General features: G+C 39.9%; 1 protein-coding gene across 4 annotated transcripts in view; it reads right to left on the bottom strand.

Moving 5' to 3' along the window:
• Nucleotides 1-25,024, bottom strand: part of LOC113028038 (PH and SEC7 domain-containing protein 1-like) — a 100,298-nt gene that overhangs the window by 6,767 nt on the left and 68,507 nt on the right. For all 4 annotated transcript variants that reach the window (XM_026177998.1, XM_026177997.1, XM_026177999.1 and 1 more), the window contains 6 exons: nt 19,220-19,263; nt 7,103-7,296; nt 4,833-4,903; nt 2,326-2,483; nt 666-810; nt 46-189 (listed from right to left, as the gene is read on the bottom strand). In XM_026177998.1, coding sequence (XP_026033783.1) covers nt 46-189; nt 666-810; nt 2,326-2,483; nt 4,833-4,903; nt 7,103-7,296; nt 19,220-19,263 — 756 coding nt within the window. The remainder of the gene's footprint in view (nt 1-45; nt 190-665; nt 811-2,325; nt 2,484-4,832; nt 4,904-7,102; nt 7,297-19,219; nt 19,264-25,024) is intronic.

The following is a 25,024-nucleotide window of genomic DNA, read 5'->3' as shown; positions in this document are numbered from 1 at the left end:
AGTTTCATGTAAATACTCGATTCCTCATTCGTGAATCCAGCTCACCTCAAAGTCCAGGTACTCATCTCGCTGGCGGTATTCTTCCAGCTCGCGTCCTTTCACCTTGCGGTCAGGTGGATAAGAGCGCAGCTCAGCCAGTTCAGTGGAGATGGCTCTGAATCGAGCTTCATGGGACCTGACCTGCTCCTCCTGAGAGCACAGAGTTAAAACCAAGATTATGAGAGGAAAAACTTAAAACCCTGACCCAGAGGTGGAACTGATTTCCTGGTTGAGCATTTTATTGGCATGGTTTGGGTCTACTTGTATTTTTTTCTATTGCCACTGTAAAACAAGGGAACTGCTTTCATACCCCTGTTGTTTCTCACAGACAGTAATTATAAAGTTACGTTTTCCACCTGTGAAAGGTGAAGACAGCGTACAGTCTGCTCCTGTATTTGTGAACTAAGGTTTAACTAAGAGACCATGTGACTCCACATGGAGTTCTTAAGCTTTTGTACAATCAGACTTTTCTTTTTCTACAACTTCAAGAGTCGCCCCCTGCTGGTCATTAATGGAGGCTTAGGCCACTTTAAACCACTTAAACAGAAGCTACGCCCATCTTTTATTTACTTTGATATACTCAGAGTGGAATCAGCCACCTGTCAGACTCATTAAAGTTAGGATACCTCGGACAGTTTCGACATCGTCCCCGGCAGGAGTGGCCGGCTGAACTTCTTCTGCGAGCCGATGGCTGCTGGAAAAGGAGGAGATGAGAACATGGCGGCCACTGTGTTGATCCGTGTGATCCAAGACTGCATCTGCTCCGCGTTCCTGAGATGATTAACACAGACGCACACACACGATTAATTACAAACTCCAAAACACATACAGTACAAATGCTTCTCCTCTGCGATGCCCGCTCACATCCGCTCATGGCTGGTTTACAACATCAAAGGGATAATTATCAGAGAAAGCAGCGCTGCTGTTAACAAAGAAATTATTTTGGAGCCAATTAACAGATGAGAGAGAGAAAAAAGTCCTGTTTTACATTAACAGGCCCATTAAGAGCCCGAGTAATATCAGATCGAATCAGACAGCATCGCTTAAATCATCAGGGAGAGACGGGCGGAGAGAGAGACGAGGAGAGGAGAAAGGCGCAGAGAGGGGTACAGTATCTGGGACAAATGCAAGCTGCAACTGGAGCACAGAGCCGGTCCTCCTGGGGCCTGAAACATGTGGCCAATCATGTGCCACTTCCTGGATCCTGCTAAGACACACACACACAGACACACACCTTCACCTTCATCGCGCATCCTCTCCATGTATCACTAATCTGTAAGCACATGAGTGCTGCTGAGGGTGGACATTCAGCTGTTATCAGCAGCACTATATGGCCAGAAATATGTGGACACCATAGTATTGTGAACCGAAACAGCCTCTACTCATGCCATCGGTTCAATAACCCCAAATCCCAGCTTTGGTTTTGTAGGATGGTTGGATTTTACTGATTAATTTTAAAGTGCATCTGGGTCAGAGCAGAAATGTTGACTCCTTTTAAGCCAGTGCACAGCCTTATTCTTCAGGTGGATCTTTCTGTCTGTTCCAAAAGGCTGGGCAAGGGTGTAATCAGGGTCCCCGGCTTTAAAAGGACCTACCTGAGGAGCAAAGGCTTGAAGAATGATTTGCCTCATAAAACACACCTTTACTGACTTCTATTTTATGTGATACTGCATTTGAGTTTCCTTTTAATCATGTTTTATAGCCCTTTTTACCATTTATGTATTGTTTTCGATTGGCACTTATCTTCACTGTGCAGGGTTTGTGACACCTCTCGCACTATGGTAGCTGGAATAGACTCCAGAATTAATCACGTAAGTTCATGACTTTATGCAGTTCAGATTTCCACGTGACATGAAGTGAAACAGAACAAAGGCTGAAAGCAAGTTCAGGCTTGCAGCTTGAGCTGTGCTGTGTCACATACCAAACCTCCTCCCCCCTCTGGAATATCAGCGCAGCTCTTTGCTTGCATCGCTTCCTGCAGAGTCAACCCCTCCACCACCCCAACATCCACCAGTATCTGTTCATGTGGGCTCATGTAGTTAAAAACAGGGGTGTCCACATACTTTTGATTGTTCAGTGTAACATTGCCAGAGACGGCAAGTCAGCACTAAGAGAAGAGTGGAATAAAACATGGGTGTTTCTTATTTGTTCTTTTTTTTAGCTGTCTGAATTTTCTGCTCTGCTGCAGATGTTGCACAGCTGTCCACGCTGCTCAGCGTGGGAGCTATAAATCGTACAGCATGTGCGTTTGTTCAAGCTCAGCGAGAAGAGCATAAAGAGACTCACGGCGCTTGGAAGAGATACACCCTCCAGTCCGCCGTCCGCAGGTAAAACACGTTGGGTCTCTTGCTGTAGTCTGAAGCTTTCATTGCCAGAGAGTGATGGATGGACACGGCGTTCTTCAGGTCCTCATCAGAGAGCTGCTTATCGGGCCTGTACTCCCCCTGGAACGACAGGTATAAAGGAGAATGGTGTGTTGCGGTGCAAACGATCATTAAAGATGCTGACTATGATCATATTTTATTGGAGGAGTGGGTGACGCTTATACACATTTACATGAAGCAACTGATATTGCTCTGAATGTGAGCTCTGTAGGCGTCTCTCATCAGGTTTTTTTTTTAATTTTAGAATAGAATAGAATAGCCTTTATTGTCATTGTACAGAGTACAACGAAATTGGAGTGCCACTCCCTTGGTGCAAGTTTCAATAATAAATATAAATGTAAAATATAAAAAGTACAAAAAAAACAATCGTAAGTACTCAAACAATAGTATGTACAATATATACAGGATAGCAGCATTAATATGATGACAGTATGAATAGCAGCATAATATAATGACAGTGACGATATGGAATAGGTTCAGTTTTATTAGTTTTATTATTTTATTAGTTTTATTAATTTTGAATTTTTAGTCTAGTTTTAATTAGTTTCTTGTTGTTTGTTGCAGCTATGCAGAGATCAGTGCCTCCTCAGGCAGGTTGTATTGACCTTATTATTATTATTAATACTTAAAGTAGTTATTTCCTACATATTTTTATTTATTATGGTTAGTTTTGCATGTACACAATCACCATTCGATTTAGTTTTGATTTTCTTTAAAGGTCTAGTTTTCTTTTCTTTTCTTTTTAAATTTCTGGTAAACAATATGTGTTTTAACTTTTAGTTTTAATTTTTTAAGTTTAGTTAATTATTAAAAAATCGTTCAACAGTAAGAATAAAAATATAAAATATATATTTGATACCTTATTTGAGTTGAAGATATTTTGGTTTCATGACAGACGTATACGTTTTCGTTAAGGAAGAACAAAGCTGTGGACATAAACTTCTCAAATTATTTTTAATTTGATAAAAAAAAGTTATTTTTTAAATATTACTTGACTCATACCTCAGCTAACTTTAAAGGCTTGAGTTTTGACAGTTCTCATATCTAAAGTGAAGCACTAGTGGAAGATTTTTTTACCACGACAAAGTCTGAAACAATTTAATTTAACTTAAAAACATCTAAATTAATTATTTTGATTCGAATGCATACGTCTACAAATCACAGGGTAATCAATAACCAAAATATACTGACAAAGTGTCACGTTCTCCATTAAGTTTTTATTTGATAAAGCGGATCTCACAAAGGTTTATTAGATGTTATTGTATTTACTTATGCTCACATTCACCCCTACAGCCAACATTTACCCACCAGTTAACCTAACATCCATGTTTCTAGGAGAACAAACAAACTCAATACCTGGCTGCTGGATTTGAGCCTGAAATCTTCTTGCTGTGGGTTTGAACCACCGCACCGCCCTAGGCCTAAACGTGCTAATGGATATTATTCCTCCACATCACATATGTGACCTTTATAAAAAGTAAATATTTCCACACTTTTAGTTCTATAACAATGGCATGAAAACATAATTAATAGCTCTGCATATAGCATAATTAGTCACATGTCAAAAAAGTGTTTAATTACAAGTTTATGTTATTGTCTAAAAAAATAATAACTCTATAAAGCATTATTATCACTTTGACCTTCAAATTAGTCTATTGATCTTGAAGGAGAGGTCAAAGGTCACTGTAAATCCTTACACAGGACTTGTGTTGACGACACACACCACAAGAATCATGAGCCTTGAATTAACCTTGAAGACCTTAGTGAAAAAACCTCCGTAAAAATAAAGTTCAGTTATTATTTTAGAGAACAGAGCCACAGCATCCCTACAGGCACAATTTTCTCTGCATTCAGGGGGAATTTGGAGCAGCAGTGGCCTGTTATGTTGGCAGAGGTTACCCAGGCCCACCGCCGCTCCGTATGGGTCCTCTGCACGGTGCCAAGGCCCGGCCTGCACGAGGACATTATGTCACAGCAACATGTATTCGTGTAAACAGGAAGTAGGCACCAAAACGTGACTCTAAAGGACAGATTGCTTCTTGAGTTGTCAGTGCAAAGCTGCTGCTTTTTTCATTGCTGATATTTTGCTTAAATAAATCAATAAATCATCTTAAGAGCTCGTTTGCAGGCAGGCAGGTAACATTTGGTGCAGAACTTTTTTGTTGTTGTTGGGTTTCTAAAGAGACGTTCACCGCAGGGATAAAGATCCACCTTCTGTTAAAAATCTGCTGCTGGCATGAAAGTAAGACAGGATGTTTATGGAGATGCAGTCAACCGTTCTTTAAAAGGTTGAATAATGAATATCAAACAGTGGCTGTTGCAAATTGTTTCTCACTCAGCCCTTTAGATTTTATTTATTTATTTAGTTAGTTTTTATAACTAAACATATGTCTACTGTGTGAAACTTACTTTTTGCAGGTAGAGGATTAGCCCTTTAAGGATGGCATAGAAAGTCTTCCACCCTCTCTTCCCTCTCGGTGCTGCGAGGAGCAGAAAACATTAAATGTTAATTACAGACTTCCAGTCATAGATACAAAGTTACATCGTGCTCTTAGCTTTGCAGCACTAAGTCAGAGGTGCATCCAGGAAACCTTCAATCAAAACTGCACATGTAACCCAGTGTCGTCTGCTCCCAGATAGTCCACACATTAGGGTATAATCTGGGCCACTTATGGCACTTGATTTTGTTTCGTTGTTTGGGCTAGCTGTGGCCTAAAGGTCATGAGGTGGGCTCGACTTGAGTTACAGGAACTTTTGGGGAGAGCTGACACACCTAACATTTAACCCTTATACTGTGAACACACAACACAGAAAACTGCTAGTCTGGGGCACACTTGTTGCTATCTGTGTTGTAGTGGCTGTCCGCATAATTAAATCCAACACACAGACTTCCCTGCCAGAACATCACAGTTATCAGTCTCACATTCATCTGGTCTATTACTGACATATTTGAAAATCTTGTTTGTGCCACTCTCATAAACATCTTTATGACTGCGTGCTACAAAGTGCTTCATGCAACACGCCTCATTCACACCCATTCATGCAAGCCCGTTTTTCCATGCCTTTTCTTACTTGGTGATTTCTATCTAACATTCACACACATTGACACTCTGATGGATGCATCGGAGAGCATCCATCAGGGGTTATTATCCAGTCTGCGTGCCAAAGGATACTTGGCACGCAGACTGGAGCAGCCTGGGATTGAACCACAGCTCCAGCCACCCCACATTACCCACACTTAGCTGAAAGTAATGCACTCTAATCACTAATCTGTGATTTCCCTCAACTAAATCTGGTGTATAATTTATATATTATATTGTATTTTTGGTGTTTTTCACTGTAGTGAGAGGCCCCAGTCCTATCTCATCTCATATGGATTTGATTTGTGTTTTGAGGGCCCACCCATATTTGATTTGACCTATTTATCTAGTTTTAAATATTTTTTACCTTTATTTAACCAGAAAGTGACTGACCGAGTGCTCAGTGTTGAAATAGGTGGCATTACGCTAGCATATTATTAAATGGTGGGAGTAAGCAGAGATCCAGGAGAAAACCCAGGTAAACATAAAAGCCTCCTGCCGAGGCAAAGGTGCAAACTGCTGATATGTTGACATGTTTTAGTGCCTAGACCTAACCAATATCAGGTGCCTTCAACACAATTCAGAGAAGTTGATAGGGATGCAGGTGGACACAGCCATGACCTGCCGGATCACTGACAACTGTGATCTGACAGACATCTGCATCACCCGCAGAAATTCTCAGACTCTGTGGGGTGTGTCAACAGGGGTGAGGAGACTGGAAACTGGTGAACTCCACTGTTTTCGAGTGGTGCAGTAATAACAACCTCCTCCTGAAACGTAGCCTATATTAAAGAGATATGCCTCCAAAAATCTGCCACTAAGCTCTGCCAGATCCCTGCACTGAAAATGTAGCAGACTCTACTTTTTGAGGAAGCTTAGATGTTTTAATGTATGCAGTAAATTGTCATCAAACTGAGTGTTTTCAGCAGCAGGCTCATTCAACTCAGTAAGGTACAAAAAGACTAGTGTCTGTCCAGGTGGAGGACGCTTGCACTGGACAACGCACACCCTAATTCTCATGTTCATACTCTTCCCTACAGGGAGAGCCTAAACCTAACCAACTGGTTTTGGAGTGAAAACCTATCTAATGTGGAACCTGGTGCATCAAGGCACCAGCACCAACGACTAGCAGCAAAGTACATGCTTTGGGGGGAAATCGCACTTAAACGGAGGTCAATATTGGTTACTTTTTATGTATATATATTCATAATATGTGCAAATGATTTCATCTGATTGTGACTCATTAATGAAGCGAATAACGGAGGTCTTTGCTTTCTGTATTTCCTCAGATCAATTCATTGTTTTAAATTCAAATACCAGCCTAAATGTTGTTGAATAATAAAGCTTATTTTAAAGACATTTGAGTGATTAATGTGACATTTAATGCTGGTTGTTTTTCTTGGAATTAAAGCATTAAAATCCCAAATCCTCAGCATGTGTTAGTCTGTGCCGTTGAAGAAAAACCATCTCGCTTTGGAGTACAAACACTCCACACAGGATGTGCTCTACATGACATGACCTACAGTTTCACTTATGATGCTCTGGGCAGCAGCCAAATGTTTCAAAGCATTGTCTAAATCTGAACTTTGTAACTCGTACTTCTCTTTCCGTCTGAGTCGGCGTGGACTTTGCGAACCAGGAATCCGTTCTTGTACAGCAGCATTCCGGTGGGCTGCAACTCATCCGACAGGGGCTTCCCGCTGCTGCCTACCCTCTTCATCGATCTGGAGGAGTTGGAGTCACACAGGCTGTCCCCGAGCTCTGAAAACGACTTCCGCAGCTCTTCCTCATCCCTATGAGGAGAAAAAAAACAGTTCAGACTCCATGGTGATCAACACTTATGTGTCATGTCTCATTAGCATCGCGAATAAACACATCATCATGCATCCTGTCCATTTGCCTCACACTCAGCACAGGACATGAGGTCCGGAGATTTCACACACGTACACATGAGTAATATCGCTGTCCGCTGCTGGTGTCTTGGCACAGCTTCTGCTCTTCAAGACATTTACAAAGCATCATCTCGCTGGGGGAAACCAGAGCGAACAAAGTTTTCTTCAAAGCTTTAATTGTGTGTTTTCCTCTCGCGTTCTCGCTGTGCTCCTGTTCTCCTCAGAACAGAAGTCCACTCTCCTTGATCAAAAAATACCACAGGAAAAGAGTGACACCATCTATCTTGCTCCTGCTTTGAGGTGAAAAACAGGGGCATCTTTACCCAGAGGGACAGCTGCTCTCAGAGATGCCGACACATCACACAGAGGATGCTACAAAACGCTGAGGCTTTAAAGGCTCCTCAAAAAGCTAAGAAAGCATAAACCCTTATTCTGTTTTTAAAATGTAAAAATCTCATCAAGCTGCAAAGTCATTCAAATTCAAGATTGAGCATCAAAGATTTTTTTACACTTAATCTCTGGAAGACTGCATCTTTGTTCTTAAAAAAAAAAGATTTTCATTCAGTTTTTGCTGTTTAGTATTATTCATATCACCCTATTGTTTGGCTGAAAACACCCTTAAATAACAGATTTCTTTTCAATCAGTTAAAAATAAATGTTAGTGCAAAATATTTAACAAATAATTACGTTAAGAAACTGAAGTTTCCTTGCTATACAAGTCTGAGAACAATTTTTCTGTTAATAAAAATAAAATTCCAATTGTATCATTCTTCTTCTTCTTTTTCAAACTGTATATAAAAGATGACCCTAGTGGTGTCACTCACTGATGTCAGCAACTTCAAGTCTCAGCATCAGCATTTTACCTGCTGCCAAGCTGAAGTTGGAGCTAATTAGCTTGCTTTTCAAATTGCATCCATGAACTGTAAAACAAAGAGGGAAGAAATATCTGGTATTTTTGTCACAGACCAAAAAAACTACACATATGCACTCATTAAAATGAGAATACAGACTTTTTGGACTGATCTCTGCCACACAGCAGCCATATTTCTTGTTAGATAACTGCTATAAAACTGTTAGATATGTTGGGTTTTCTCTTTCATCCCTCCCTTGTGTCCCTTTGCATGTTTTTCTTCCTCCTCTCGCTGCACAGATCAGCTGTTTTCCTACTAAGTCACACACAACTTTCCTCTAAGATCGTGGGCTGTTTGTTATCTTTGCACTCCCTCTCACCCACAACCCCTTTCCAATTAGTTTTCTTTCTTTTTTACTGCTTCTGCACCTTCTGTCATTACACAATCATTATTTCATCTGCACGATCACGCAGATACGCACTACAGCCTCACAGTGCACACAGACATAAAGGACTCACACACACACACACACACACACACACACACAGGTGTGCACATATAATAATATCGCTCATATAAGTTAATGTGCACACGTGATCACACAACACCAAGCACCACTCGGATCTATGTATTTGCACTTTAATGGAAACTCTCACCACACACTTTCTTACACCCAATGGAAGTGTGTTTTTTCTCATTCACACACAGCGCTCAACATTAGCTACACACACACACACACAACTATGGGCACACTAAGGTTTATCACATGGAATGTGCATGGTGCTGGCTCCATGTGACCTCAGGCAGATATTATTTTATTACAAGAGACTCATAGACCTGTCACAGCTACAGATGAACTTAAAACACCTGAGTTTTCTCATGTGCTCTCAGCCTGCTATAACCCCAGGCAAAGGGGAGGAGCAATTTTAATACATAAAAATGCTAATTTTACAATCACAGGGTATATTTATAATAGTTACATCATTTATAGGTAGCAAAAAGTTTTGTTCTGTCAGTGTATATGGCCCAAATGTTCATGACCCCTCGTTCTTCCACGCTTTTTTTAGTGCACTCTCTGAATACCAAGGTTGCTCATTTGTTCTCAGGGCCGACCTCAATTTTGGACTAAATGAAGAAATGCAGGAACAGCTCTGTTGGCAATCCACAAATATGATTAAACAGTACGTGTGCGATTTCGGACTTTGAGATGCATGGTGTTTCCTTCATCCTTCACCGTAAGGAATATACTTTCTACTCTCGTCTTGATTATTTCCTAGTCAGCAGCTCACTGCTGAGTGACACTTCAGGCACTGAGATAAACCCTATAGCTGTCAGAGATCATGCTCCTGTGTTTTTTTTTTTAATTCAAATAAATAAAGAGGTCACCAAGTAAAAACTAGAGATTTAAAGATGAAGGTTTTATTAAATATTTTTAAAAAGAGTGGGCTTTATATTTAGACTGCCTGGATCATGAGCATCTGTTCTCTGGGAAACAGGGGAAGCTGTGATGAGAGGTAAAATAATTTCATTCACATCATAAAAAAGAAAAGAGAAAACAAATATATTCAGGAATGAAAAGAAATCATCAAATCCTTAGAAGAAGCATACGTGTTGTCGCAAAATATGTAAAGCAACACTAGACTTAAATGAAATTTCTAGCTAACCAGTTAAAACTAAAGAAAGATTGAATAAAGACTTAAACTGGGTCTGGGAAAACAGTATATGTGTCACGGTCCTGGGTCGTTTAACCCAGTGCTTTGAGCTTTCTTATATTTTGATATTCATTGTTTATGTTTAAGTCTTAGTTATCTTAAGCTTGTTTTATTTTGCCTGGGTTGCCCTGTTATAGATCATTGTTTATTAGATTCCCCGTGTTTAAGTCTCCCTCACCTTTCATGTGTCATCAGGTTCGCGATGCCATGTCTGCATCTCGTTATGTTTCCTGTTTTATTTTGAAGAGGCTGGTTGTCCCATGTTCATTGTGTTTAGTTTCACTTCCCCTGTGGCGTCATTATGTTCATTCCAGTCAGTCTGCTTCCCCGTGTGTTTCCACTTCCCCTGATCACCTCCTGTGTGTATTTAGTCTGTGTGTTTTCATTCATTCCTTGTCTGGTCGTCTGCTATGTTCATGTCATGTTTCTGGGTTTTTCCCCATGTATCCGTGCCAGATGTTCACTTTAAGGTTATTTTTCCATGTTTAATCTTAGTTCACCCAGTCTAGGTTATTGTTTAGTTTCGCCTTTGCCCTTTTATTTTTGTATTGTTCAACCAGCCTTAAATAAGCAGCTCGTACTTAGTTAAATCAAAGTTTCCTTTTGCGTGTCTGCACTCAGGTCCTCCTTCTCGCTCCACATAGTCAGCCAGACTGTAACAATGTGACCCTGAAACAATAAACAGCACTTTCAGGGACATTTACAAATCTTTATATTCACCAGAGATAAAGCCACCTAAAAACGAAATCGATCACTTTCTCGACAACATAACGCTTCTGAAATCATCAGATCAAACGCTAGCATTGGATTCACTGCTGACATCAGGTGAACTCCAGGAAGCCCTGAAAAGTATGCCCAATAATAAGGCTCCAGGTGCAGATGGATTTCTAGCAGAGGTCTATTCTGGACAATTCTGGCAGCAGTATTCTGAAGAACATCGCAGGAAATCAAGGAACATGGCGGACTACCACCAAATATGAATTCTGCCAACACTAGTCTCCTGCTAAAACCAGGCAAAGACCCTGTATTTCCCACCAGCTGTCGCCCAAACCCTTTATTAACGTTGACCTTAAAAGAGTCTGGACAGCACTCTCAAAGAGATTAGAGACATAACCCCCCTCATAATACATCCTGACCAAACCGGTTTCATAAAAGGTAGGCACTTATCAACAAGTACACCTAGATTACTTAATCTGATAGGCTATTCATGTAGTAAAAACACTGAAACTACAATATTGTCTCTAGATGCAGAACATCCTCCAGCTTCTGTCTTCAAAGGGGCACCAGGGTCTGCTTCACTGTTAGCATAAAATGCAAGAACGTAGATAAGTAATAATAAATCTATATTTGGATGATGTGTTACTTTTTCTTCAGGATTCACAAACCACTTTCTCTGAGAAAATGACATTAATAAACTCTTTCTAAAGAGTTTCAGATTATTCGATGAATTAAACATTGAGGGGCTGTGCTGACGGCAGCTGTGGGTCGTCTGCACCATGCCGCCGCCCCTCACTTTGCCCTTTTTCCGTCCCCCGGTCTTGTCCGTTACGGTTGTAATAATACAAAGTACAAAATCCTATTAAAGTTCCAATAAAATATGACAATTATAACAAATGCCAGGCTTGTAAACATATTTATTTCTGCTGTAAATTTGGGCCCTTTAACACTGGAGTCTATAGAGACTTCCTACAGGAACCAGCCTGAGCTGCAGGTTTTGGTGCTTAGAGGTTTGGTCCATATTTCTCTAGTCCACATTACTATATGTTTATTATTGCCAAGGATGAAAGCAAAGGGTCTCTTGCCTCTTGCTGCCCTACAGAACTCACTGAAGCCCATTGGGGTATACACATACTCATAGAACTGGGGTTACATCAGTAACAACGACTTTTCTAGCGGCACTTTTATGCAGAATATTTTCCCATGGCCGTCATTCCCAAATGGACAGCTTATAATATCTCAAGCACACATTTAAATTGGAACCATTTTCCATATAAATAACCCGTCTTTTCATTTAACTGCTCATGTTACTTTAATGAAGTTTTAATAATTATTATTATTTAATAATAATTTTCATCCAAACCTTTAGAAACACCTCAAATGTAGACCAAATTTATTGTAAAACTGGAAGCACTGTGTTGTCTCAGAGTGTTGTATCATACACCAGGCTTACTCCACCCTTTATTAAAATGAGTTTATGGGCTCGGAGTGTTTTTGGTGGATTTTAAAGTTTTGGTGCAGGGTGCACATCGCTCATTAGGAACAGGCCTTGAGGAGCCATCTCTGTAAATGAGAAACCTGAGAAGCTGCTGAGTCGTCGACTGCAGCTTCATTTCTTTCTAACTACCCTCGTGTGAAATGTGTTTCTGAGCGCTGAACTTCCCAGAAAAAAAAGAGTCTCAGTCTGATTAACAACTGAACTCTTCACCCAAAAAGATCAGGTCTGTTTACTACCCACCAACCTTTTTTAAAATGTGTTATTTGGTTTTCTTTTACTGCTTTAAGACATTTTTCTGTTTCATTTTATTTTCTAATCTACTTTTTTCATGTATACCTCTTTTCTTTTAAACATACTGTATTTATGTTTGTATTTACTTATGTTCCAGTTAAACAAATAGTATATAGTCTGTATCGTCTTTCCTATATTTAAAAAAAAAAATTTATTCAAAAAGGGCTAGAAGTTATCCAAATAAAATACTTAAAAAATGTAATTCAACCCTTTTTTGAACAAAAACAATAATTTTATTTTCTTTTTAAAAATATTTTTATATACACATTTTATTTTATTTTGAACAGAATTCCTACAGTTTGCCTCTCGTCTTGTGTGTCATTTGTTTCTAATTCTAATACAATTTATTTTGAATTTTCCTATTTTTAATTCCTCATTTGACAGGTTAGAATATTTTTTGCCAGTATGAAAAAAACTAACTTTTTATGGTCATATTCACTTTTGTTGTTGTTATTTTTTTTGTTTATCGTTGTTCATGACAGACAATTACTATTTTCTAAATATTCAGTTTGTAAACAAACCCAACAATGCATGTTGCTACAGCAGCGATAATCCCATTCTCTTCTAAATAATCCTTGACAATGCACTGCATGCATCTTTTGGTGTTTTAAGTGGATTTGTCACATTAAAGAGATGATAGATGCTTTAGGCTGCAGCAGTGAGCCTCTCTGCATCCACCCAGCAAGGTAATATGGCAATTCCACTTGTTACCTCACCAGGCGGCACCCATGCAAAAGTTCAGCCTGAAAATAGAAAATGGCTGTGTGCCGAACCCCCCCGAGACCACGCTATGAGTAACCAACAGTACATAACAGCAGTTAACCCCATGCAGGAGCCGGAGAGAGAAAGAGAAGCAGAGACGGAGCCAATGAGCATGTAGCCTGTTGCCTGGTAACTGCTGGCCTGCCTGAATCCGTCTCCACACAGAGACAAAGTGGAAAGATGGAGAGAGAGAGGTGGAGGGGGGTGGATGAGTGGAGGAGAAAGATAGAGGAGTGACAGAGACGGAGGGGGGAGAAAAGACAAAGCTGATCGTTCTCAGATGGCAGAACATTTAACATGAGTGAGAAAGAAGGTGAGAAAGAAGAGAGGAGAGGAAAAGATGAAAGGGAAAACGGGAGACAAAGGATAGGGCTGAGGGCAGAGATGAAAGGAAAGAAACACAACAGAAGGTAAAAAGATGACAAGAAGAGGAATTCTGGCGAAGAATGGAAAATTTAAGGAAACAAAGCAAATATAGTAATAACAGTGAAGGAAAAAGAAGTCCAGGAGAGGAGGTGAGGAACAGAGAGGGTAAGAAAAAAAAGGAAATACAGCAGTACTGTATTTAAGAAGGAAAATACAACAGAGGTCAGCAAAGGAAGGACAAAAGAAGGGCAACATGAAAGATGAATGAAGGAAGACAGAAACAAAAACAAAGGGAAAGAACAAAAGGCAGAGATGAAGAGATGACAAGAAACGGAACAGGAAAACTGAAGAAAGGAAAATAAATAAAAAACTATAACAAAGGGAAAAAAGTCTAAAAGGAGGAGGAGTCAGAGGTAAAGGGAAGACATGAAATTAGAAAGGGAAGGAAGGAAAAGGAAAGAGATCTGCTGTGTTTCACTGACTATGAGTCACTGTACCAAAACACTCCAAACACAGTCAAGTGAAAAAGGACAATAATTCATAAAAAACACTCTTATAGACGGCAAAGCATTTCCTCATTCACACAGGCTTTAAATTACCTGTGCAATACCCTCAGACAAAGTCTTATTTTGAAAAGATGGGACTGACCATAAATGAGTTTTTGTAGCCTCTTCATTCTTTTCTACTTTGACAGACAGACATTGACAGACACATGCAGTCCTTCCTGCAGCGCCCCCGGTGTGTGGATGTCTGCATTTACAGCTTGTTTACATTTTTTTTAAATAAAAAAAATTAAGTGGTAGGTATTCCCCACTCCAGATGGGACAAATACATGAAATGAGTTGGAGATAAAACGACTTTTTGCATTAATAAAAGTGTATTATACTCCCCAATTCAAATTCAAGGCCTTTAAAAAGTTTTATTCCACTACCAAAAAGTCTTCACTTTCATGCAAGAGAAGCTTTTTTTTAAGTGTATAAAAGGAAAAAGCGGGAGGAGACAAAGGCTTTCTCAGGTTCTGAGCCTAAACTGTTAGAGTAAACAAGACGCCTGGAATTACAGACATATTTCATTCAGTATCACAGCATCAGGTGTATGCAGGTGAGCGGTGACGGCTGCAGACAATAATAAGACACGATGATTAGAGCCAGCGAGGACATAGGAAAGCTGAGATTAACAGAATAAAAGGAATAATAGAACAGGAAGGTCTCATCTCCCTGCCTCACTTCATGTACAGCATGCTTCATTCCCCCGGCTCATTATATCCTACTATCCTGCCATTCTTTTCTATCCAGGGATCCACTTCCCCCCATATCTCCGACTTGTTGCGTCTCCCTTTCACAGCACAATGCCCACCGCCTCTCCCTCTGCTCTCTATCCACCCCCGCTACTGAATGAGGAACCATGTGTATACGTCTGTGTTGTATCTGTGAGCGAGCGAGTGAAGAACATGTGGGTGCATCCAACTGCACCGCTGAGAGTGGCCATGTGCATGTCTCTCTCTGCGGGGGTGTGAAATAACATCCATTGCAAAAGAAAAGAAAAACAGAATAGAGCACAAACACACACCTGTGATGGGACACTAGATTTCACATAATCGCAGCGAGTGGTTTGTTTTAGAGTGTGAATATCACGCGCAGAGAAGGGTTTTATTTTAAAATAAGGGAGTAAATTAGTAAATCGATACTGGAACAAGCTAAATATAGAAAAGAACTGCAAACACACAAACCAGCCTGTATAAGAACAAACAGGAACAAGGTTCTGCCCCCAGGGCTCGATCATTACGCTGTGAGCTCAGTAAGCAGCTTTAAAAGGTGTCACTGTAGCTCAGGAGGTCATCTGCTTATTGGAAGGTTGGTGGTTCGATACCTGGCTGCTCCGGTCTGCGTGCCAAAGTATCCTTGGGCAAGATACTAAACCCAAGTTGCTCTCTGATGCATCCATCCGAGAGTGAATGTTAGAAAGCACTTAGGTAGAAAAAGAATGGGAAATGTGTTTATATAAATGAGGCATATTTACAGGTAGAAAAGCACTATATAAGAACCAGTCCATTTATCAAAAGCACAGAGATAATCGGATATAATCCTAATTCGGACACACCCATGGCTCATGAGCTAGTTTTATCCTAAAAATGTGTTAACAGAAATTCCAAATCTTTCCAGGGATGGCAGGTTGGGAAACTTTGATGTTATTTATGTTATTTTTATTTGTGTTGTTGCGGGTCCAGCGACAAACTCTCCACAAAAGATGGTCTGATTGTGAAGCTAGTGATGGTGTGCTTTAAGCCTGCATTCTTTCTAATGGCCAGCAGGGGGCTCTCAGCTTTGTCAATCAGTGACCTCAGGAAACACTTTCCTGATGAGTTTATGATATTAGTCACTATTTTTAAGAATTAGCAAGTAAAACATGCTTTTGATGTTGCTCCTTGTCACACCTGGTTTAAAAAATGCTGACCATGTTTATATGAAAAGGTCATTTCATGCCCGTCTAATGCAGTTGTGGTCACAAGTCCATGATTATGAATGTCATGGTAGTTTTGGGCTTTTAATGATTTCTTGGAGTGCTTGTATGGCAGAGTTTAAAAAAACAAGAACTGGGTGCATGAGTTTGAATTCATTTTTGATTTTGTCTAATCTACACAGGCTCAAATATATACGTGGAGGCCCAGTAACATGTGGCTAAATGTCCCTTAGCAACAGCATTCATGTCCATTATGAGTGGATGTAAACTTCTGTATGTATTGATAGGTCAGTGCAGGAGCACAGAGATTCACAGATGGTGCAGAGGGAGATTGCTGCAAACATTTAGAAAAGATCCATGAATATTAAGTTTCTTGCTTCGCTTTCTTCTGTTTGCATTCAAGGGTTAAAGAGGCAATTTTTCTTTTATTTTTGAGCAGCGACACTTTTATCATTTAGGACAAGACTGCAGCGACTTCAGCTCACCTTAACTATAATGCTTGAGTTCCCAGAAATGTAAATAAGCACACAGCCACACGGACCTTAACATCTGCAACACATCTGTTTGGCCCTAATATGTGATGTAAACAGAGTATACTGATTAGAATGAGGGTAATGCTCAGTGAAAGTAAATGTGATTCTATCCAGCTTGCTGATTATGCTAATGCAACAGCTAGTATTCCTGTGCAGACATGTGGCTTTTTCTTCATTTTTATAGCGCTGACAATCTCGGTCTGTTGTGAAGGCTTCTCCTCTTCCTGCCTTTGAGGAAGAGTTGTTAAATATCTATTAGACCCAAGTTCAACATGAACAACTCAGTTGCATTTGTGACCGCAGAGCAATGCAGACACACCAGCTTACAATGACATGGATTCAGAGCTGTAAAATAAATAAAAATTTGGTTAATTTTAAGTTTAACCGCAGTTTGAAGGTTACCAATCAATGAGCCAGGCTCCGAGAAAGATTCCTGAATATTAAGGCGGATGAATCTTGTCCATAAGTGTCAGAGTTCCAAAGCAGATTCCATTGCAAAGATCTCTGCCGGCTAAAGCATTAAAAATGAACAACAGACTTCTGTGGGCTGAATCTCTTCATCTGTAACCGGTTTTGTTTGGAGGTGGATTCTCCTTCGCTCTGTGGTGTTTACGTGTCTAAAAATGACATCTCTTCTATCCCAGCGAGGCCTCCTGTGCGGTGGCAGTGTTTAAATAGCTGTCTATATGTCAGCGGAGATGTTTGAACTGGATTGCCTGCCTCTCTGCGGATCTCCTCCGCAATCTGCTCCTCTGACCACTTTTGTTCGGCTGCTTCGGGAGCGCTGCAGCTGCTATTTTTGGAAAGGTAGTGGGAGGCTGTGGTCGCACCTTTGTACAGGATGCAGGTAAAGAGACGTTGAAATGGAGCTGCCTTGTTCTCGTTCTCTTTTGAATTTTTTTTCTTTTGCTTTTCATGCATCCAAAATGCAACATGTTCACAAGCATACATGTGATTTCTGCCTATACATGGTAAATGGTAAATGGCCTGCATTTGTATAGCGCTTTTCTAGTCCATAGGACCCCAAAGCGCTTTACACTACATTCAGTCATCCACCCATTCACACACACATTCACACACTGGCGATAGCAAGCTACATTGTAGCCACAGCTGCCCTGGGGCGCACTGACAGAGGCGAGGCTGCCGGACACAGGCGCCACCGGGCCCTCTGACCACCACCAGTAGGCAAACACGGGGTTAGTATCTTGCCCAAGGATATTTGGCATGCAGCCAGGATGCAGCCTGGGATCGAACCACCGACCTTCTGATTAGTGGCTGACCTGCTCTGCAACCTGAGCTACAGCCACCCCACACATACACTAATGTGTGCATTTTATCTGCCTGTCACTGTGTGTGTTTGCTGCCGAGAGAATGCAGGGAGGAAAGAGCATCGTGGTAGCTATGGAGTCGTATCCATGGTGCCGTAACTATGGCAACAAAGCTTGGAAAGCTGGCGACTTAATTGGCATCTCTGAGGCGCCGTGGAGCTGTGATCCAGAATAGCAACCCTTGACACACTAATGTTTCCTTCACATGCCAAACAACACTAGCGTCATCACTGAGGATGCAAACAAGCTGATCAATATCCCGTATTGTTTCCTGCCCTCCAGTCTGTGTGTGAGAATAAAAAGCACAGAATGTATGGAAGACTCAAACTACCAAAATCGAAATTGGAAAAGCCAATAAATAAAGAATAAAAATAAAAAACAAAAGAAGTTGTTAATTCATTTTAAAAACATGGAATAAATTCATATTAATTTTGTGTTTTAAATTAGATTTTTTCCACATTTGTTTTTATCATTTCAATTTTATTAATACAAATATTTTTGTAACTTTCTAAACGTAATTATTTTCTGTCTTTCCATTATTTTCTCCAAATTGATTTATCTATGAATTTCCTTTGTTTCTTTTTTGTTTTGAGGCCTTGTATGGAGGCCCAGTATGGGGGCCTAAAGCTGCCAATATGAAAAAAATAAACAACTACATAAATGATTATTTGTAAACAAAATAAGAAAAGAAATGAAGATGTGAGTTAAAAATAAGACTCTACTTTATTTATTCATTAGTATTTAGCTCAAAGATAAATGACTTACTAAAAAAATGACAGGCCATTACATGTATCAGAAACAATAAACAAAACAAATTATACATGATAATATTATTATTGATTTATATTGATTTATATTTTTGTATTAAAAATATAAGCTAAAAGGATATCTTTAAAATAGTTTAAATAAATAAACTAATGTTCAATTTATTCAATTTATCAACACAATAATAAAGTTAATAATAAGGTCATTTGTTTTTAAAAAATGATTATTTTTTTATATTATTTATTATTTTATTATTCTTTCATGCATTTACATCTGCACAGAAGACATCACCGACAGCTTAGCTCCCCATTTGAGGCAACCAATAAATAAATAGGTAATTATAAAAAAATTGCACATCAGTAAATTTAATCATATCAATTCCAAATATACTGAAATACTGAATGATTTATTAACCAATTTATATATTTCTTTATTTTTTAAAAATTGGGTACATTTGGTCCTCCACAGATGGGAAACCATAATGAATTAAAAACAGCTTAAGATAATAATATTTACATTAGGTCAATTTAAAAAGACTTACAATGTCCACTGCAGCTTCTGGTTCTTGATTGAGTTGTAGAGAGCCTGTAGAGGAAACAAGAAAATCACATTTAGGAAAAATATTAGCAGTGTACAGGTGGACAATTGATCAGATAATGCAGCGCGCGAGTAAAACACATAGGCAGGTTTGTGGTGGTTTTCTGTGAAAACTGCGCAGTAAGCAAGCTGGCTTTATTCAATAAACTGTGGTCAGAGAAATGGCATCCCTTTTCATGCTGCTCAAACTTCCCTTTGCATGAGCTTTACTCATTTTCTTAGCCACACAATCCATCGATCATCCAATCAGTCAGCCACCATCACCACTGCATCAGTAACAAAGCCATTATTCGCCAAGCACCCAGGCCTTTCAATGAATGGACGGGCAAATCAATCAGCCAATAAATAATTTAGACATATGCATCGACCCACATGGAGGAAATTTAAGTTACAGTCTGGGAGCAAAAAGCATAACAAAGACATTAGATCACCGCAACTAACCAGGCCTTCAGTATTTGTAATGTGATGAGTGGAATTTCTCTTTTTATTGGAAAGAGTTTGTACCAAACTCAACATAATGAAACTTGTTGGGAAAGAGGAGCATAGGCAATGCGAACAAATAAAATCCAATAAACCCAAATAAATTATAAGCACATATTTCAAATGTTTACTGGTTACAATTTTTCTTATTTTTTTATTGTTGTAAAAAACAAAATTCTTGACTAAATAATTTTATTTACTCACATAATAAGTGACACGCAAACTCTTTCTACACAAACAGGAGTTGAGCACAGGTATTTTAACTGTAATGACATCACATCAAGTAACCAACTATCAATGGGCCAAAATGACTCATTTGTAGGATTTATGCACCTGTAACACCTTATATAAGCATGGCATCAATTTAACTAATTTATATCCACTAAGTGTTCATCATGATACATCATTATCCATAATGAAGGTGCCTAGCAACCATCTAACAATGAGCTAAAATCACAGACAAACAGTACCCTAGCAGGGACTCACACCTCTGATTTGCACTGGGGATGTGTCATGGGTTTGAAATGTGGTTATGTTTATTTTTCATTCTGCTCCCTCTACCCTGTTATCAGTTTTACTTCCCGTCTCTGCTTTTATCTTTTATTGTCGCTCCTTTTTTCAATTAGTCAGTGTAAATACACAAACTGTGTAGCTCTTCCCATTTTCTTCCCCAGTCTTTATTCATAGTTCCTTCAGGAAGACTTTCATTAGCTTACTTTCTTATTTTAATGGGCTCCTAAAATAAGGGCAGGAATTTTAACATGTCTTATTTAATCCATTTTAGGTATCTAGTGAATGTATGCGAGTACGCGTTAAAATAGAGAAATGTTATTAAAGCTTGGTGTTACTCAAAAAAGGCTTCTAGGTTTTCTCAAATTTGTCAGACCTTTGACGCCCCTGCTAACTGTTTATCTGAAAACTTCTGTTTCTTCCTGATTACATTTTTGGGTTTAGGATTTTACATTTCCTGGATTTAGGTCCTTTTCCTTCCTGATAAATGTGATAAATCAAAGCAAAAATTGTAGAGAAAAAAAGATCCAGAGAAGTGTTTTGTATCCGTTTGCTTGCTGATTCTCCACATCCTTTGCACCAGTTATCATTTTTAGGTCATTACTTCCTCTCACAGCAAACACAGTCTTTTACTTATATTATCATCATGATCAGCACAAGATGAAAACAAAAAACAGAGGCAAAGATGGGTTTTAATGAGGGATGCGGTCAGCTGCTGCTTCTCTGATCTGAGAGTCGGCACATTTGGCTTTAGTTTCCTCAAAATCTGTAGTGACAGTCAGGACCATTAGACACTTCTCCTTCAGCTCCCCACACACCTCAATGACATCGGCCTCGGCCAGCTGAATGTGACACATAGCAGCTTAGTTTCACAGCCGGGCTGCTGCAGAGGAGCGGGGTCAGAGGAGGCAGCAGGAGGCCATCGGGCTGTAGAGTTTAAGGCAGTGAGTGCAGCTGAAAGACAGATGTGCCGGCTGAGGTGATGGAGAGGACACTTACGGGCAGTTCATCTCTGAATTCCTCGTGGATCAATACCACGCGTCTTCTTAAGAAACCTCAAACTAAAACCAGTTTCATTACACATATTAAGCCGCTGGTTGTCACTCACGTTTTAGACTTTCAACCTAAACCGACTTAATGATGGTGTTTGATTCAGTGATCTAATCAGATTCATTCGCAGCTTTGAAACTGGGCCTAATCACAAATACTTCCAGAGTGCCATGAATATTGATGACCACCCAGAGGAGACCGTTACAGATTTAGGTCTGTTTTGCTCCTGCTGCTGTAAAACTCTCGAGTTATGTTTCAAACTTAACTGCGCTCATGCATTTTAATAATCACGACAGACAGGGAAGATCTTCCTGGGATGCCCGAGTAGGAGACAAACTGCTACGGTAGCAAAAATCCGACCAACATCAAATATTAACAGTGAATTTGTAAGCAGTAAAAGTGCAGTGATGTGACTGCAGAAGTTTACGTGTACAACTGAGGAAAACTGCTTGTTTTCAAAAGATTCAAAATGCTGACAACAAAAGGACATGCATGTGTCATTCCCAAGGTTACAAAATACTAAAAATTAGAGGTTTCAATCACTCAACAAAGAGTTTTGTTGGTTTTGTCCTTAGCCAGTAATAGAGCCAGGTTTGGACTTTCTTATTAAAAAGTAAAATGATTCTGTTTTTCTCAAAGATCTGGATCAGAGGTATTTCATATCAATATTTCACTTCTGATGAGCTTTTAAATCTTATTCAGTAACATATAAGGCTGTTATCTACCCTCTCATTTGGTTCTGAATAAGTGTAGTATGGTGAAAAGGAGATTTGAAAGTATTTTTCATTATAATATCCCAAGATTTCTCATTTAGGGTCACGCTTGTGGAACTTTTAGTGAGTAAATCTGAAGAAATTTCAAAAATAGCCTGGAGCTTCAAGTATGCGTAATATTCTACATTTGCCTCCACTTCAGCATAGCTCTGATTTGCATGCTGCATGTGCAGAAACTGTGTCACAGCTGAGTCTATTTGGTGAGTTATTTCTGAAGAATATGTTTTATTTGTATTTCCCCTGATTGTAAATCCTGAGGGATCGACGGTGTTGAGAGTCATTGAGTCTGAAGGCTTACTCAGACAAAGATGGATGCTCGTCACCTTCACCTACTTGCTCCATCAACGTCACCAAGTGGCAACAGATGAGAGCCATTAGCCTTGAGTGATGGCGTTAAGCGGCGCCCTGTACTGAGCCATGCTATACGTGCTGTCGGGTCTGGCAGAAATCCAGCCGCCTTCATCAACCGCTCTGCACTCCACATGTATACAAGCAGCACAGGTGGTAAATCAAACAGTAAACACACGCTCTCTCAGATATAGGGGTACAATAAAAGGCCGTTTCTGTCCCTACAGGTGCAATCTGCATAAATATACACACTCTGTAGGTAATTGCCAGACCTTCTCAGGGCAAAAAAAGGACACACACATATTTCTTACCATTTCAAGTACATATTTGAACACTTTGCTTTAGATTTAAAGGTGTAATATCAGGAGGCGACGTATAGAAATAGGCATAAAATCCTTGATATCTATTTGGATAACTTCTAGTACAGTTTGAGCTGTCTGTACGACTAAAAAAAGTCGTATGCAACTAAAAGTTTATGAATGAATAAGAACAAAAATATATCTAAAAAAAAATAATAGGAATCCCTGGGCCAAATGCAGTCCATCCTTTAATCCATCCATTAAGGTACAAACCACAAGGGTACAAGTAAGTACGCCAGTCAAGGGTGCAATGGGAGTATCTTAGAGGCTATAGCGAAGTTTTACCCCGTCAGATATACAATTAGCTAGGCTTTTATCAGCTTTCATAAACTGGATTTTTTCATCCAGCTCATATATCATGAGAAAAACAGAAAAAAATACTTGAAATAATAAATAAAGACATACATTCCTGGGTACCCACGTGCCCAATTTTGGACATCAAGGTGCAAAACTGTCATCAAAAGTTCAGGATTTCTGTGAGTTCCAAACAATCTGGGTACAGTTAAATAAGCTGCTGTGCTCGAAATGTATAATCAGCAAGGCTGCTATAAACTAGCCAGTGTTCGTCTATCGGCCCTGATTGAGCTTCCTGTCATCGACTTTCTGAGAAAATTAGACTTCATTTTAGATTGTTATTAACCCCAGATAGAGTAAATAATTTCTTTCTGAGAACAGTTTAATAGAACAAAAGTTATATATTCGAATTGTCTGAACTGACGGTTAGGATTGAGGTCTTGGACCATCAAGTATAATTACATACGAAGCCCTACATAGCCAAGCTCTTGTTTATATAATATACCTGCTGAGACCTTATTCCAGCGACCTCTCTAACAGCTGATTGGGGCCCTTTAAATGTTTCACTTTCTTACTTTAAATCGAGCTTTTGCAGCTGCAGAATTAATCAGATTTCAAACAACTGCTTAAAATGTATTTTATAGGTTAACTGTAACGACTCCCACTTTCAGACCATTTCTTCTGCTTAAACATGTGTGTGCATGTACTCTATGTTCACATCCTTAATGTGTTTTCTCAAATCTGCTATGTTTGAAAGACAAATAAAGTTATTACCGATATTTGCTGTACAGTGCAGGTTTAGGCTGTAAACAGATGTGTGGCTTTGAATGGCACTGAGCACTTGTGACATGAGCATGAAATGGAAAAATGATTCATCTCTTTTGTGCTGCAGAATACATCATTTTAAATGAACAGCATGGTTTTAAGTACCTTCCTCCTCTTTCTGGCCTGTGGGTGGTTCTGTCCGTCCTGAGCTTTGCCCAACAGGTCTGGGAATACCAGGGGTTTGAGTGAACGCGAGCGCGGGGTTCTGGGATACCGGAACGGGTCCATCATCCGGAAGTCCCTGCCGTATCGCACGGTGCAAAGAGAGCGTGAGCGCAGGCGCCCCGCCGAGTGCAAGCTGTTGACACCAATCATGGTGACGGATTACACAGAAGTGTCTGAAGATCAGTAGAAACCAACCCAGATGATTCAATTCTTATTTTTAAGTCTTGCAGAAACCACGCTTCTTAAAAAATAAAAAGAGTAAAAAAGTTGATCCGAGTGTGAAATGAGGTGCTGGATGGAGTCCAGTAGACGCCGCGAGTGCCAACAGACAGCTGGGAGCGAATTCAGCTATTACAGATAGCAGCCGGCGATCAGCAGAGGCCGCGGAGGGAGGCAACACATCATCAAGCTGCTGTCAAGTGAGTCAACAGCATCGGCAGACCGTGCTCTCAGCAGGCATCAAGCCCCAACGGTCTCATCCCTGGATGTCTTGATCAACACTCGCCAGGCCCACCTGATGCTGAATTATTGATAAGACAGCCATGTATTATATATCCTGTGAGGAGGAAACCAGGCTCCCTGATGCAGGTGAGAAGCAGTCACAACTTTTACCTGGATTGTCTTTTAAAGATTGAAGGGAAAGCTGCACCAAGGACATAAAGTGCCTCTCTCTGCAGCAAACAAGACAGTGGCAGCAGGTTACAGGCATGAATCCTTAAACATGCACTCAAAAAACAAAACAAAAAAAACCACACACACAAAAGAAACCAAAGCTGACACTCTCACAGATGGCAGAGGTGAGAACGGACAGCCAGCGTGAAACAGATGGGCGCAAAATGTGGAAAATGTGGAGGTAGAAAACACACGAGGAGCTCTTTCTGCTCACGGGAACGCAAACACACTACAACAGAGGGAGACAGAGAGGGATGCGAGGGAGGGAGAGGG

The sequence above is a fragment of the Astatotilapia calliptera genome, chromosome 8, assembly GCF_900246225.1.
Source record: "Astatotilapia calliptera chromosome 8, fAstCal1.2, whole genome shotgun sequence".
NCBI classification, from domain to species: Eukaryota; Metazoa; Chordata; class Actinopteri; order Cichliformes; family Cichlidae; genus Astatotilapia; species Astatotilapia calliptera.
Note: the sequence above shows the minus strand (reverse complement) of the source record. Positions and strands in the feature narration are given on the sequence as shown.